Genomic DNA, 17115 nt, shown 5'->3' with positions numbered 1-17115 from the left:
GGCTGCTGTCAGAGGGACGAAAGGGCACATGTGTGCAGAGCTGCCTCTGAGCTCAGCACTGGGCTAGAATCTCATGTGAGTGCCCCTGAGGACCATGTGAAGGTGGGGTTGGCATTTTACAGTTTGAGGTTCCTGAGAGCCCCCAGAGAAGAAACATGTCCAAAGAGGCTGCTCATAATTACCAGTTCATCTGGCTCCAGGGCCCAAGCTTATTCCACTCCATGGTGCTAACAATATGGCTATATGGCATATAGCTATATGGCAATCCCTTCTCAGTTTATCTTGTGGGCCAGGAGATGTTTGTGGCTGTGCAAGATGGAGACGAGCTAATGCTAATAGTGGCTGGTGAGTTCAGTGTCACTCCATAGAAATAGTCAACACACTCAATAGAAAGAGCTTTTGAAACCCAGAGTATAACGGGGCCATATTATCTTCCTAAGCTGCAACATCCTCCTGCCCAGTTATCCTGGATGGTGGCTGCCTCTTTTCAGGTTTATTTCTCTCACTCTCTAATTACATTATTTATGGCTTACTTGTCCCTTGATAGCAGTGAACTTTTCTGTTTCGTTCACCTCTGTATCTGCAGTGCCCTGATCAGTGTCCAGCACATAGTTGGTGCTCATTAAAACCTTGTTGTTTGTTATTGCAACTTGGGTACATGTTTATTTGAGGCAGGGACGAGGGTTGCACATTCACCATTGTTTCCCTGCACTGAGAATGGGGCCTGGCATACAGTAGGCGCTCAATCACTATTGAATAAAAGGATGAGTGGAAGTGAATTAAAGACATCCACAAGGAGGCTCAGTGTCATAAGGGAAAAAGGACTAGACTTGGAGTTAGTGTCACTAGCCATATGGTTTGAGTGAGTCCCTCTAGCTCTAGCCCTGGCCAGCGGTGCTTTGTGAACATCAGGCCCATCATATTGTGGAAAATGGAGTGTGGGCTGCTCAGAAGAGCTCGTTTGTCCTCACAGCTGCAAAGGTTTAGAAAGGAACATTTTCATTTCTTTGCCTGGGTTTTGCTTCTTAGACTATCCTGTTTGCTTTCTGTAATGTGAAAAGGTGATTTTCTTTTTTGCCAAATATTCAAAAAGTGTTTTATTTTGGTGTGGATCATTCAGTAGCCTTGCAGAATTAACTTGAAGTTTCTTCTAAGAGCACAAGATGCATGCCCCTCCACTCTTGGTACTGTTGGAGCACCACCTTAGGAACCATGCTCATAATGTTTGGAGTTCATTAACACAGGAGGGACGGGGAGTTACCCAGTGTTGAATTCATATAGTTCATATGCCCGGTGGCGGTGGCGGGGAGCTGTGTTCACACACTGGTACTGACAGTAGCGATAGTGATCTTTACTTGAGATCTGTGGTGCTAACATATTTTGCATCACCATCTGGGAGCCCCTGGACACAGCCATCATGTAAACATGTGACAGCAGCTGGTGGCATAAAGTATCTGCTATACCCCCTGTCTCCCCCAGCGACCTGCCCTGCAATTGCAGGAAAAGAAATAAGAACCATAATAGTCCTCCCGATGAGAATAATAATAGGTACTTATTGCAATCACATCTTTTATCCAAGGGACACAGTATGTTGTCCTAACAAATGCTCATTTCAGCATTATGGGAAGTCCAAGGGGCACAGTAGGGGGTAGACCAGATGCTCTAGTGACGGGAAGGATGGAGAAGCCGAGGGGACCAGTCTTTTGGAAGCTCCTGCTAATACCCGCTTGCCCTTTTCTTTTTGCATCCAGCATGATCTACACTTTAGTGAGCTCTTAACCTAAAGGCCACACACATCATCAGAGACCGAGATGGGAGAGGTCAAGGCTGAGAAGTCCACTTCTGCTGGTGACTGGAGGAGAAACCAGAGTGGGGACACGTGAGAAAGAGACCCGGCAGGCAGTGATTGAACAGGAAGGAACTGAAACCACACAGCGGTGGGGGCCTGAGCTAACTGTGCGTGTCTGTCATTGTCCTGGGTGTCTCCGTCTTTGGCGTTCAAATCCCCGGCCCAGGTTGAGCAGCAGGGCACCTGGAAATAGGTGATGAAAAACTAAACTTCTCCTGAGAGATGGTGGCTGCTTCCTGAATCTACTTCATCGAATGGCACCTTGCAAGTTCACATGGAGTTCCCGGATGGTGGGAATGAGGCCAGAAGGCTGCAGGCTGCCTGCTAAGGAACAAAGTGACCCAGAGTCAAGGCTGAGTCTACGAGGACAGGGGAACGATCGGAAGTCTCCAGGATGTCCTGGCCATGCCCAAGACTCTTGTTGTACATCTTCTCAATTGTTGCCACACCTCAATGGCAGGGGCTGGAAGTCTGCAGGGTTGGCCTTGGCCAGTAACCAGCCATGAGCCTGCCGACATGCCATTTTCATACCACGCTTAGTGAGAGTCTGAGCAGTAACTTTATGAATGGGGCTTGGGGCAGTCTATTGGCAATAAGTTATGTCCAGGGTCACCGGTTGAGCTATGGAGGGGGAATATGGGAGAAGTGGATTTTTAAAACATTTGTCACACGTTCAAGGTGTTAGTCCTTCACCATCCCAAGGTGGATTCTTCCGCTGCCACCAAAAACCATTGGAGTCATTTAATGCGAATCAATTGGTCAACACTAGTCAAAGCTACCTTTTTGTAAAAAAAAAAAAAAAAAAAAAAATCCCAAAGCAATTCCAAGCCCAGAAAATTCTGTCGAGTGGCTGCTCTGTACCGTGGGCATCCGGCAGCCAGGAAGTGAGACAACATAATTATAACTTCATTTTATGATGCTGCATCATTTGTACTGTTTAGTTCAATGTGAGGACATCAGCTTATTTAGAATTTTCCACTTGGCTTTCTCTCCATTTTTTTTTCCTGGTGGGAGGTATGCGGGGGTTGTAAATAATGACAAGGTTGAGATTTTTATGATGTTTAAATTGGGCACAATGATTTTGACCCTCTTCCCCAAATTTCCTTGCTTTTCTACTGTTTAACATACACAGGCTATTTATACTTGTACCCAGCTCCCGTCTGAAACCTGTGAGTCAGGTTTATGAATGGTGTTTGTGTAATGCGTTGTGTGCTATGTTTAAAATGCAGCGACAACTTGGGTGTCTCACCTCACTGACTCGTTCATTTCAACCCCATCATGGGCGGGGCTCGTCTCCATATGGTTGGCAAAGTGGTAGGTAGAAAAAGCACATTTTCAAAAAGACATTGTGCTTCTAAAAATTCTACAGAAAACAAAATTCAGGCTTCTGCTGGGAGGCTAATGGCTAAAAACTGGAGAATCGGAGGTGGAGTTTTGAAGAAGACTTCCCTTGGCCAATACTCTTCCTCCTGGCTGGGTAACCATTGGCGGGAGCAATTACCTTCAGGACTGCTTGGTCTCAGCGTGGCTGTGTTCCTGAGAAGATGAATTATCCTCATCCAGAGAAACAAGCCTCAGCTGGGTGTGGTGACACACACCTGTGATCCCTGCAATTTGGGAGGCAGGAGGATCACTAGTTCAAAGTCAGCCTCAGCAACTTAGGAAACATTAACACTATGTAATGGTGTGCTACTGTGCATCTCTTCTCACCTTTAAGTTCAGTGATGTTCCAATAGTAGCTTGAACTTGGCCATGATGGTAGTGTTTATACCATAGAAATTGGTAAATGCTCCAGATTAGGCCCCATGTTCTTCCTCACTCCCCACCCTCTTCCCTTCCCCACATGCCAAACATTAACTAGTATACACTGTCCCTAGCTCTGGCACATTGCATGACTGCAGCAGAGGATCCAGTGACCAGAGTGGCACTGGGCAGCCAGGACCACCAAGGGCAGCATCCCTATCCCTGATGCCATAGCACTGGTTGCTGGGTCTGAGGACATGGGCACCAAGAGAAAGTCCTTAGAGTTTTCCAGAATCTTAATAATCAGAAAGTGAATATTTTCCTTGAGCAAGGGAGAGCTCACCATTCCCAAGAATGAGTTCAGGAGAGAGCTTCTCAAGGGGACACGGCTGGTGAATTGATTCTGTTCCTATAGACAGGCAGAGCCATAGACATTGTATGGCTGGGTCCAGAGGCCCTGGGGAGGGGAGTCATTTAAGCTCACGTTCACTTTGCTAGGTAGGAAAACAATAGCACCCACCATTCTGGTTTGTTATAAAGAGTACATGAATTGATATCTGCAAATACTTAGAACAGGGCCTGGCACATGGTAATTGCTCCCTAACTCCACAGAGGGCAAGCCTTCCCTGCCATCCACACTCTGCCCTATGCCCATGCCCAGGCAAATTCTACCCTTTGGGGGATCATGGAGACCACTGGCCATATGGGAATGGAGGGAAGATCCCTGGACCTGGCTGCTCTCCTGACCCCTGATAGTATCCCAAGTCGAGGGGTCAGGCTAGGACCTAACTCCCTGTTTCAATGCCATGTCCTCTAGCCAGTAATGATAGCAACTGCAGCTGACCATGCACTGGGCTCTCTGCAAAGCATCTGATTAAATCTTCATGGTATTAATTCAAAGTAGGACTGTCTTCAGTGTGTGCTTGGAATTCCTAAGGCTTATGGGGGTCAAGCACATGAGCTAAGTTCACAATTGCTAATAAGTAGTGCAGATTCCAATCCGGGTCTTTTTGACTTTAGGACCTTGAACATACTTGTATTCCTGAAAGGGTGATGCACATCCCCAGAGATGGAGGATGGGAGGTGATAAAGACAAGAGAAGGGAAATAGAGATGAAACAGGAGGAGGGCCATTGCAGGACTGTGGCTCTGCTCACCTCCTGTGTTTCACAGCAAGCAAGTCAGCATGAACGACATTATAATCATAAGCATTTGGGTTGCTGGCTCTTGTACCAGCTTCTTAACCTTTTTGAGACTCAACTTTCTCATCTGTAAAATGGGGTAATAGTACCTCCCTTGAACGTTGTGATAATGAAATGAATCGTGCGTGCACAGAGGGCTTGGAGCAGAGAACCTGTCTCCACAAATCTTGAACCAACAAATTCTGCTCTTCAGTGCCCTATTCTGCTGCCCCTCTCTTCACAGCATTGGAGGATTATGCAGATGAAGCGGGTAAGATGCTTCTCATAGTAACACATAGCAACCCTCAATGAATCCAGCTTTCTTCCTTTCCTCCCTCTGTCCTGGGGGCGTACTGTCCTCGGTTTGCGACATGGGGAACAGAGCTCAGCTCCCCCTTCTTAAGAAAAGTCTCCCCTTAGCTTCTTATTTTTAGGCTTGGTAATTGCACAAATGTTGAATAAAGTTGTCATCGTTATGACAGTTTTGTTCTCCTACAGAAGAGATGAATGCAGCCAGCAAAATGCTTTGACAACAATTAATCGCACACATGCTGTGTCATTACACAGATCTAGTTCATAACCCTTTCTTTTTTTGGACTTGGGCTGCTGCTTTCACTGTGCTCTGGTAAATGACTCTTTGGGCAGAACCTCCTCCAGCCCTCAGAGCTGCTGGTCCACGCTGGACGCCTCAGGGCTGCTTCTCCTCCCAGGCTTGGGCAGAAGGCTGTAGTCACTGCGGCTGTTTGAGGAGGGTGGCATCCCGGAACATGCCCCATGACCTGGTTCATCCGGGGCAGAGGAGAAAGGAGCAAACCAGGGACTGATTCTGCAGGACATGACGGGCATTGCTAGAGAAAGGTGGGGCCAAGGATTAGTTTGGTCACAGGGTAAGGCCAGGGGGCACTCTTTCCTTTTCTGCACCTTGGAAATATTTTGCATAGGTGTGTTTGAAGAGGGAGAAGATCTCGGTGTTGACCCCTCGGGTTAGATTTCAATTGCTACCCATAATCCAGAAATAGAAACAGGTCAAAACAGCCACAACAAAATAACATCTTCTGGGCTTGGACCCTCCGGCTCTCTGGTATTTTCTTCCCTCATTCAATTCTGCCAGACATCTCCAGTGGCCCCACGAGTACCTTCCTGTACTGTGAACTTGGACTCTTGGCTACTACCTGGGCCCACATTTTCTTCCTTTTCAGTTAGGTATGTGCTAGAACTGGTTTGTACAGTCTTAAGAGATCTGACTGTTCAATTTTTTAGGGATTTTGTTCAACACTAGTTAAATACAGCCATTATTGAAATAAAAATGAAAGGCTGGTGATGTGGCTCAGTGTTAGAGTGCTTGCCTAGCATGCATGAGGGCCAGGGTCCAATCCTCAGCAGCACCATCAAATGACCAAAACAAAAACAAAAACAAAATTATGTAAAATCTGAATACATTGTATGAGAAGAAGAGGGGAAACACAGTCAAAACCATTATTTTCTAATCATTTTAATATAGTTTGATATTAGCTATGCTCTTTATGCTGTTGTATCTGTGATGGAAACATTAACATTATGTAATGATGTGCTACTGTGCATCTCTTCTCACCTTCAAGTTCAGTGATGTTCCAATAGTAGTTTGAATTTGGCCATGATGGTAGTGTTTATACCATAGAAATTGATAAATGCTCCAGGTTAGGCTCCATGTTCTTCTTCTCTCCCTCCCTTCCCTTCCCTATGTGCCAAACATTAACTAATATACACTGTCGCTAGCTCTGGCACATAGTATGACTGCCTCAGAGGATCCAGTGACCAGAGTGGCACTGGGCAGCCAGGACCACCAAGGGCAGCATCCCTACCCCTGATCCCACAGCAGTGGCTGCTGAGTCTGAGAACATGGACATCAAAAGCTGCTGCCTTCATGACCAGACCTGACACCCACCCCAGCAGTAAAACCCGTGGTTTGCCACTTTTGTTTCATAGAGATGATAGGTACAGTCAGCTGCCTAGTACTGTAATAAATACTTGACATAATCAACTTATAAAGAGAAAAGGTTTATTTTGGTTCATAGTTTTAAAGTTTTCAGTCCATGATCAGTTAACGCCATTACTTTGGGCCTGTGGGAGCATATCACTGTGGGAGCACATGGAGTGAAACTGCTCATCTCGTAGCTAGGAAGTAAAAAAGAGAGAGAAGAAGAGACTGGGGTCCCACAGTTCCCTTCATGGGCACAACCTCACTAAGCCTCACCTCCTAATGTTCCCACCTCTTCCCAACAGTGCCACCATAAGGATGAAGCTGCTGACATGTGGACCTTTGGAGGACACTGGAGATCCAAACCATAGCAGAGAAAGACCCTTTAATTTTTCTGGACGGTGGGATGTGAGGGCTTAGGGTTGCAGGTAGGATCAGTGCAACATACTCTGCTAAGCATGAAAATACTTTGATACTTGGCCCTAGTCCCACTGTTCTTTTTTGGGGGGCAGGGGTACCAGGGATTGAACTCAGGGGCACTTGACCACTGTGCCACATCCCTAGTCCTAGTTTGTATTTTATTTAGAGACAGAGTCTCACTCATTTTTGCTGAGGCTGGCTTTGAACTCACGATCCTCCTGCCTCAGCCTCCGCAGCTGCTGGGATTATCGGCGTGCACCACGGTGCCAGGCAAGTCCCACTGTTCTTGAACTGACTTGGAGGTCCTCATTCTTCCTTCAGGATGGGTCCCTTCCCAGGAGGCGCCTCATACAATGGGATCCAGGTCTCTTGTCTGAATGCTGCGGTGGACACAGACTGCTACATCACCTACCTCATGAGGTGGTTCTAATGAACAGGGTGATCACATTTGTGAAGTGCCTAGTCCCAGGCTTGGCACATCACGTAAGCTGCCCTAATTGTTCTTTTCTCTTTCTCAGATTGGCTTTTCAGATTGTTCCCACATGTGGGCATCCCTCTCTCTCCCTGGTCTTGCGGATCCTCTTCCCCTCCGGGCACTGTGTCCTCCAAGCAGGGCAGTCTCCCCACTGGACCCCCAGGTACCACAGGGGACAGACACATGCTTTTTGGTTTAGAGGCACAAGAGTTCCCGGAGCTTGCCCTGTTTCCTGGTGTTTGCCCGACAGCCAGTGGAGAGAGACTTACATGCCGCTGCAGGGTCTCTCTTCAAACACCATCCGGGGTCTGAGCAACAAACCCTGTCCTTTTCACAAAAGCTTGACATATCCAAAACACATCACCACATTTCTGGCAGGAGTATGTGTCTGATATTCTTGAGCCAGGGAAGTAGAGAAAATGAGAAGCCAGTTAAATATCAGCCCCTGCATTAAATTATAATGAACCACATCAACCGGGCCCCTAGGCCTGGCCAGTCTGGCCTGCAGCAGTGAAAACAGCCGGCAGCAACCAGAGGCTGTGAGGGATTTTTGCCCATTAGTGGCACCATAAGGCAGGTCTTGGGGTGCTGTTCTTATTTTCCCAGAGTTAAATGGAGAAGCCATTTGATGCTAAGGTGAATTTCTAGACGGTACAAGATCCAGAGAGCCATCTCAGTGAGATGGAGATGTCCAGAGGAAGGCATGGAATCCTATGCCCAAGGTGTCTGGTCTTTGCTGTTGTTGTTTTTTAAAGATGGACACAATATATTTATTTATTTTTACATGGTGCTGAGCCTCACATGTGCGAGGCAAGCGCTCTACATCTGAGCTATAACCCCAGCCCCTGGTCTTTGTTGTTAAGTAGAGTTTCATGGTTGTATTAAAACAAGATCTAGCACTTACCCAGCTGTGTTATGGGTGCAGTGGAAAAAATGGGTCATAAGGACTCAGCACCAGTTCTGGCAATAATCATGTCTGGGTTAAAGGAAGAGAGTGCATGCAGGTGGCGTTCTTCCTTTGAGACACATGGCTCCTGGCTTGGGGTCACTGGGAAACCCAACATAAGTTTTCAACCTCACAGTCTGAGGAAGCCCGGCTGCTGCCAGATGCAGATGTCAGCACCATTTTGATGCTGATTCTTCCTAGAGAGCTCTCTAGAGGTAACCCAGGGGTGCAGGTTCATGGATGAACATCAGCTTGGAAAGTGGATGGTCATCTGGAATCACTGCCATGTCCCATTTACTGTTTATTACCTGTGAACTTGCACGTGAAGATGACCTGTCCATTCTGGGAGGACACAAAGCTGAAAAGGGTTAAATCAGGCTAAGGGGAGGAGGTTTCGAAAAAATACCACAAACCCAGCCTCACTATAGGAGATAAAATAGACTTAAATGGAAGGTCTTAAGGTTGGACTCAGAAAAAATGAGCAGCAAAATACAGAAGGGGTGGGGGTAAAAGAAGATCCAATTGGTGACAAGTAGTGGTGGATGGGTTTTTAACAGACTCCAGACTCGTGTAGTTGATAGTGTGATCTGCCTTCTCCAAAGCTATGGCAGAGTCAAGCCCCATTATAGAAAGTCTAGAATCAAGTGATACTGGGACCTGGTGTCCTTGGTCCTTACCAGCTCACATAAGGAGCACTGTTTAGTTTGCAGGCACAGGCCCTATCAGGGACATTGAGAAGTTTGAACCCTCCTAGAGCAGGGTGCCTAGAGTTCATTTCATGGGATTGGAGAGAGAAATTTCCAGAAGACTATATTTAAAGAATCAAGGCTCCAAGAGGCCAGAGGACAGAAACTGTGTGAAGATAGCTTCCTCCTCCCCTTCCTCTTCATAGGATCTTGGAGCATTCGTTTTCCAGTGGAAGAGGTGTTAGCATAAGCAGAGGTCTGCAGTTGAATGCATGTGGAACCGCTGGCCTAAGCACCTAGGGCTTTCCCAAAGTGTCTCAGGAGGAACCTTTAGTCACAAGCATTGAGAGGGATTGTTTGCAGGGCACTTTCTGCAGAAGGTTGCAGTGGAGGCTCAGCAGAGAGGGGTGTGGCAGAGCTTTCTGGGGCGGCAGGTAGACTGAGGGAAGAGTGTGCACTATGAGATGGCATGGGTTCCACTTATGGAACCAATCGTCAGAAACATTGTGAAGAAGTATCAATTGGTGCAAATTGAACAGTAGCTAATTATAATTAAATAATCCAAAGGCAGGAAAACAAAAAGGACTGAAGTCAGGATGCTATGGATTAGAAGCTCTTTGAGGACAGGTATGTATTTAGGTAGCTCAAGAGTAGGGTTTTGTCTTTATTAGGCCCACAATAAATATATGTTGAATAAAAATGAGTTTGGGATAGCTTTTGGAATCTGCAGAAAGCAGAAGTAAACCCTCCAGTCATCAGTAGAAATCAGTGTCCCAGGGAGAAATATGGAAGGAAGAATGTTCCAGCAATATGGAAGCCTCCTGCAGAAACATGTGTTTGGGTTCAGTAGCAGAAAACGGGCAAAGGCATGTAGAAGATGGTTGTTTACTACTGTGAAAATCACCCTGGGCTTCTTATTCTCTGGATCACTAATGCCTAAGACCCAAGGAGAAAAGGTGACTGGCTCTCCAGAGACACAGAGTAGCTAATACTGAGCTCCATTATCACCATTTGTGCAAGGAACAGTTGAGAAAACCTTGATGGGCAGGGGAGAGGACAGGTCTTTTGATGTTTGTTTACTGGCTTAAGAGCATCTTGCTGCTGGCTGGGGCAGGATCCTCTGGAGAGTGACACAGGACTTGTTCAATAATGCTGTATTAAAAATTGTTCCTCCAGTGCCTTGGGGGGTCTGAAGTTAGTGGTAGTTCTGCTCTTGTGCTTCTGGCAGAAACAGGCTCAGTGACTCCCACTCTGCCCACAAAACCTTGGAAATTCTCCAAGATAGGGACACAGAGGGGGTAGGAGTAAGTGAGGGTAGTTGGTGGACAGGGAGATGACTCTAACCCTGATTATCTCCAAGGATTCCCTTTGTTCATGCTCAAATTTTTTGAGGGGGTCCTCTGCAGAGGCTGGAGGTGAGGTGTTGGGGTTCAGGCAAAATGGAGGGTGATCTGACATGTTCAGAGCTGACTCTGTGGTCTGTGCCATTTCAGGAGTGATTGGGAACCCTGGGCTTCATAATCAGCTGTCTTGTTCAAGTTCAGTTTTTAGGTGGGGTTGTGATGCTAATCTGGTGATCCATGAACTCTTACCTAATTGAATGAGTCCTGGTCTTGGAGTTAGAAGGACCTAAACTGGAATTCTGACCCTGTCTCTTGTCAGTTGTGTGATGTTGGTCAAATTTCTTAACCTTTCTGAATCTTAATTTACTCAACTGTAAGATGGGAGCACTAAAGCGTAATTTTGCAGGGATGATGTGAATATTAAGTAAGATTATTTACATGAAATCCATTTCCAATATGGAAAAATACAATGCAGATGTGAGGGATTATTACTACTATCATCACAGAAGGAGTTGACTTTTCTTCTGTTTTAAGGGTATATCTAAAATATAACTGTATCTGGGATTATTAGATGGAAGGGCTAAAAGAATTAGCCTTTAAGACCAGAGGAAGATAAATTGTTGCCCAATTCTGCTTTTCCCTTTAAAAGGCTGTTCTTGGCTTGTATACTGTCTCATCCTCAAAAAGGGAGTACAGGATATTTCTGACATCTCAGTTTTGACCCACTAGATCAACTTCTTACTCCATACCTAAAAATACAAATACTTGAATGAGAACTTTTATCACTGTTGATAACTTTTCACCAAGAAAGATATTTTCAGAGTGAACCACATTAGGCTAGTTTAATTCCCCAGACAATTTTTAATATAGCATCACTGAACTAGTCCCAAATTTTTCCATTTCATTTTCCTAAAATTATTTTTGATGAGATCAATTATCTTCTGTGCAAAATTTATGAACAAGATTAAATTTATTAGCCAGTTTTCTAAAATTACATCTTCTGACATTGTGAATTTCATATGGAACCACTCATTGTACCAAGTCAAAAAGTTCCTAAATCAGACTTTGCAACCCCAAAATCTCATATTAATGTGTAGTCATTAGCAAATGTTATTACGAAGAACTTTTACCAATAGAACTTTTATTTGGTGATGAATGTTTTCTATTTTATTTTCCATCTCAAATTCTGCACTTTCCGCTGTTATCAATGCACTTACACTATGTGACAAGCATTACTCTAAACATTTTATAAACTTCACCCCATTTTATCCTCACCATAACTCTGTGGGGTAGATAATATTGTTCCCAATTTACAAATGAGGGCACTGAAATACATAGAGATGTAATGCATTGTCTAAGATTACAAACTACAAGGGATGGATTTGGATTCAGAATTCAAACCCAGGGAGAGAGGTTTCAAGACTAAACCCTTGACTTCTCTATAGTTTTCTGATCCAAGGAAAAAGATCATGGAAAGAGGAGGGCTTTTGAGAAGTACTATGCAAAGATAGAAATTGTGGGGTTTGGTAAAAAATATGTGTTTCTTGCTTTTATGTCTGGTAGGTGATGAGGCTATTTTTTGAGAAAGGGAAGTTGTTTAGAGAAAAATAATGAATTCGGTTTTGATGTTGAATGGCACATCTCACTTCTGCGCACTCTTGCTTAGAACTCAGTTGCATGACCATGCCCACCCTTGTGGCAGATTGGAAATATAATCTATGTGAGTTGGGATAATTTTAGTTATGGAATAACAAAAAGGTTGACTTCTTTTTTTTTTTCTTTCGTCCCGAAGATTGAACCAGGGGTGCTTAACCACTAAGCCACACCTTTAAATTTAAATTTTTAAATTTAAATTTAAAATTTTGAGACAGGGTCTTGCTAAGTTGCTTAGGGCCTGGATAAGTTGCTGAGGCTGGTTTTGAATTTGTGATCTTCCTGCCTCAGCCTCCTGAGTGGCTGGGGTTATAGGTATGGCCACCAAACCTGGTGCTTGACTATGGATGGCTTTTGAGTTTTATTACTCTCCGTATTCTTCTTGCCCCACATCTAGGAAAGCCAATAAGACAGTTTGCATGCTCCCTCCCTTGACACTAGCTGGATATTAAAACCACATAAAATCCTGGCCTGAATGTGGGAACCCATACCTTGGCCCCAACCTCTGACTATGATAAAAGAAGTTAGTTACCATTTCTTGTTCTCTCAAGCCATTTTTGGACCTGCGTGGGAACCCACCGTATTATCCCTGAAAACCTCACCTGATGATGTACCCTTTGATGCAACATCAATCTCAAAATTCCCAGGGAGACCAAACATGGTAACAGGTAAACCTTGAACACAGTCAAAGTTCTTTTTTGGTTCACATCACAGACCAGAGCAGGAGTTTCCAGTCAGGCAGTATTCCATCAGCTCATTCAGAGACCCAGGCTCCTTCCATCTCATAGCTCCACCTCCTCAAGATCTTCAGAATTCTCTCATGGGAAAGGTTTTTGAATGGTCCAGGCTTGGAAATGGCACATCTCACTTCTGCTCACTCTTTTGCTTAGAACTCAGTTGTATGACTACGCCCACTCACGTGGCAGGTTGGAAATATAATCTATGTGGGTTTTGGTGAGTGTGTAGCAGTCCTTACCATGGATATGTTGAGTGTCAATATCATTTGGTAATGAAGATAAAGTGCTTAGAAGTAGTAGGATCAAGGGGTCTGAGGAGAGAGTTCTGGACTACATCTGTGCATTTATAAATGGCTTTCTAGGTGATGAAAGGACAAAAGTAAAGAAAAGAAAAATGACAGGGACTAATCCTATCCCTAATGTCCTTTTGTTTAATTTTCACATTCAAGTATTGCTTTCTGGAATATTGAGAGCAGGAGTGGGTGTTGGGAGGTGGAGAAATCTAGCAGGAAGATGTGGAGTATCATTCCCTCTGAATTAGAATAAGCAGCTTGTGTACACACACACACATTTTTTTTAAATGATCTGGTCCTTCCAGTTTCTTGTCCTTCTGAGCCTCCAAGGAGAAGAAGAAGGAAGTAGCAGGTTAATTGGGGAGAATAGTAAAGGAATGGCAGACTGAGAGAGGGAGAGAGGTAATTGGTCTGCTATTTTAAGGATAAGAAAGTCGTCCCATAAGCCATTATGGTCTCCTTGCCAGTTAATTTCATCTCAAATGAAGATGAAAGGTAATCTGATAAATTTTCATTATCTCTGCAAATAATTCATAAATTCAGAGGGACTCAGAGCTATGACATAGAATGTAGGAGGATTTCAAGGTCTGACAAGGTGATAATTATATGGTCCGCACCAGAGCTGACAGCTGGCGTTGGAATGATCCCTTTTTTATTGAAATTCTCTATGTGATTAGGGAAAAAGACAGTCAAATCAAGTTAATCTGCAGCAGCCAGCAGATCCACATTGCCCCATTGTAGACCAGTGGCACTGATGTGTGTGGAGATGGCAGACTCTTTGTGGCCGATTTAGAACTTCAGAGGTGGAGGAATTCTCACATCTCATCAATGACAAGAGCAGTTCAGATATGCGGAGAGGAATGGCATGTTCAGTTCCAGAATCCTGGAGCAGCCTTTGAAGGGATTTGGAACTCTCAATGCACAAGCCAGCTCATTTGTAGTAGTGGCCACTTTGCTCAGGTGGAGACATAGTGGTTCATTTTCTGGTTATATCCATTCCACAATCCACTTCCCTGTCACCGCCCCCAGATGGGTGGCAGAAACATGAAGACAGAACACAAATGTTTGTCTGGTGGGCCAGAAGGCAAGATTATGCCTTTTGTAAGCATTAAAGTCCTGCTTTATGGAAAGAATACATAAGCTGATAGAATATCTTCTGTGATCATAAAATATGTATAAGCTCATGAAATAAACTCTTACGTTTTATGTTGACCATAACAGTGAATAGGTAGATAGAGTGCTTATATTAGATTATTGTTTGCAAGTTATTTCATCTATTCATTCATTCATTTATTATTTATTCGCTCATTCATTTATTCCATGAAAATAAATAAAACCTCTGACACATACAAGATTGAATGTACACAGATCAATAAGAGGAGGCTATTGCTCTCAACCCTCAACTTCTCTATTTCTGTCTCCATCCATCCATTCATCCATCCATCCATCCATTCAAGATACCCACTAGAACCTTGGAGGCCCTCAGAAATTTGGACCTTGGAGGCCCCTGTAGCTCTGTGAAACTCCAGAGTCCTCTCTGTGTTTTCTGATTTCTTTTCCCCCTGTTCTTTGCCTCCTTTCTTTGGAACTGCCTGGAGAGTCCTTTTTCAAATATGTCAGTAGAGATGCAAAGGCTTATCCCTTCAGTGGTTCCTACTTTTCCAAATCATGTATCTCAACTATTTTACGAGTTTAGGAGGAACAAAGGGAAGGGTCATATCATGAAGCTCTCAATCTTTGCCTCTTTCCTCTGCCCTTCTTGGATGTTTCTTTTCCAGATACACAAACATGGCTTCCAACACTTCTCTCTTCATACACTCATCCTCTCCCTTCTCACACTAAATAAATTGTGCCCAGGAGGCTCAATTTTTACCCCATGTCATTTGTCAAAACAATAGTTTTCTGAAAAAGCTTTCCTATAAAGGAGTTTTAGAAAGGAAAAGGATTTCTCTTCTTCTGTAGTGTATTATTTATCACCCTAGTCTTATGGCATGGCATGGATAGATGATTGACAGGTAGATAAACAAGTAGCATACTGGAATCAACTTTCACATACCTAAGGGGCGGGGCGGGGGGAATGAAAACTTTAACAACTATAGTTCTATTTGCATTTCTCTTTCTTTTATTTTTCCTTGGTGCCGGGAGTGCTTAGCCACTGAGCTACATCCCCAGCCAGACAGCCCTTTTGCATTTCTATTTCTTAAGCTAATGTTGATAGAAAAAGCATTGTGGTCTGAGATCATGGACTGCAAGGTACGGAAATGTATTCAACCAAGGTTAAGCAAAAGGTCATGTGTTAGTTATCTATTGTGTAATAATTTATTCTAAAATTTAATTGTGTGAAACAATGAACTCTCATTATCTCACAGTTTCTGAGGACCAAGAATCTGGGAGTGGCTTAGCTGGGTGGTTCTGGCTCAGGTTCTCTCTTGAGGTTGTGGTCCAGATGTTATCTGGGGATTGCAGCTATCTGAAGTGTTTGCCTGGGCTGGAGAATCTGCTTCCAAGATGGCTCCCACACAGCATGTTAGCTGGAGGCTGCAATTTTTCATGTCGGTTTCTTTACAACATGGTACATGGCTTCCACCAGAATGACTGGAGAGGGAGAAATCACAAAGCATTTTATGATCCAGCCTCAGAGGTGTAAGGATCTGCACATGGTATGATTACTAGGATGTGAAAACACAGAGGGGCATCTTTGAGGCTGACTACCAAGGGCATCTGCATATGGGCACCAGAGTCAGTTTTCCAAACATCTGAGAGCAAAACATCAGTGGAACCAGAGGTTGGGAAAATAAGAGCTTCTAGTCTCTTTCATGTATTTCCTTGTCCTTTCTCTTCTTCCACAGGTGTTCACGGCCTCACCCGGCCACTTCAGGCTCCAACTTCACATACTATTAGTTTAGCATTAACAAACAACACCATGTATATATTAGACAATAATATAGTTTACAATGATCATTTTTGCAATGGCTAACATTTGTTGGACAGTTATTAGTCTATGTAGTATGCTAAGTGCATTATACAAGTGATTACATTTAATTGTAAAATCGTAGGCCTAGTTTATAAATGAGGAAACCAGGAAGGTTACTTGGCTAGAGTTTCTGTGCTATTCATTAAAAATTTCTTGAAGCAGAATCTCACTGGTGGCCAGGAAGATAAATATGACAGAACAGGGGATGCTCATTCTGAGACTCTGGGTACAACATACAAAGCTAGATTTAAAAATTCAGCATGGCAGACAAATTGATTAGCATATCTGCTTGAGTAAGCAGTTGCTTTGTGAAGCCTAAGACTTCGCCTTAATTACCACCATTAGTAAATAGAAACCTAGTTGTGCAGATAGCAGCTAACAACATTAAAAGAACTATGCAAGATTTTATCTCAGAATATCAGCTGTTTAAATGTATGCTACTGTCTTTTCATATTAAATCTTGCCATCCCATGGCTTGCTTTACAACTACCAAGGAAGCAGGGGGGCTTTTGAAAAGTGATACAAGTAAAAATTTTGGAGGATGGGCCTGTGGTGGATGTTTTTCAAATAAGCATCCAGCTCCCTCTGCCAATAAATGTGAGGATAAGAAGCCAGGAATCCCCATAAAAAAGTAGAGATACCATTTAAATACCAAGTGCTTCATCCCACTCTATTATATTTTTGTCTCACACCATGCTTTTAGATTTTTATTGTTTCTCAGAAAACCAGGCTGGTGAATAAGATGAATGTGGATAAGGAGAGGACAGGAGCGTTCTTTCATTCAACAGGTACTTGTTGAGCTTTGGTGCACAAGATGTCATGCTGGGTGATGGTGTGTTCCGAATCCATTCACCTCCCT

At 44.0% G+C, this 17115-nt stretch overlaps 1 protein-coding gene across 2 annotated transcripts in view; it reads left to right on the top strand.

The window, feature by feature from the left end:
• Window positions 1-1816, top strand: part of Cnih3 (cornichon family AMPA receptor auxiliary protein 3) — a 110468-nt gene extending 108652 nt beyond the window's left edge. For both annotated transcript variants that reach the window (XM_027954762.2, XM_027954760.2), the window contains one exon: window positions 1752-1816. In XM_027954762.2, the coding sequence (XP_027810563.1) occupies window positions 1752-1779 (28 nt within the window). In that variant the 3' untranslated portion in view covers window positions 1780-1816. The remainder of the gene's footprint in view (window positions 1-1751) is intronic.
• The last annotated feature ends 15299 nt before the right edge of the window (window positions 1817-17115 follow it).

Source organism: Marmota flaviventris, chromosome 12 (assembly GCF_047511675.1).
Source record: "Marmota flaviventris isolate mMarFla1 chromosome 12, mMarFla1.hap1, whole genome shotgun sequence".
NCBI classification, from domain to species: domain Eukaryota; kingdom Metazoa; phylum Chordata; class Mammalia; order Rodentia; family Sciuridae; genus Marmota; species Marmota flaviventris.
The sequence above is the reverse complement of the archived record's forward strand: the minus strand, read 5'-3'. Positions and strand labels throughout refer to the sequence as shown.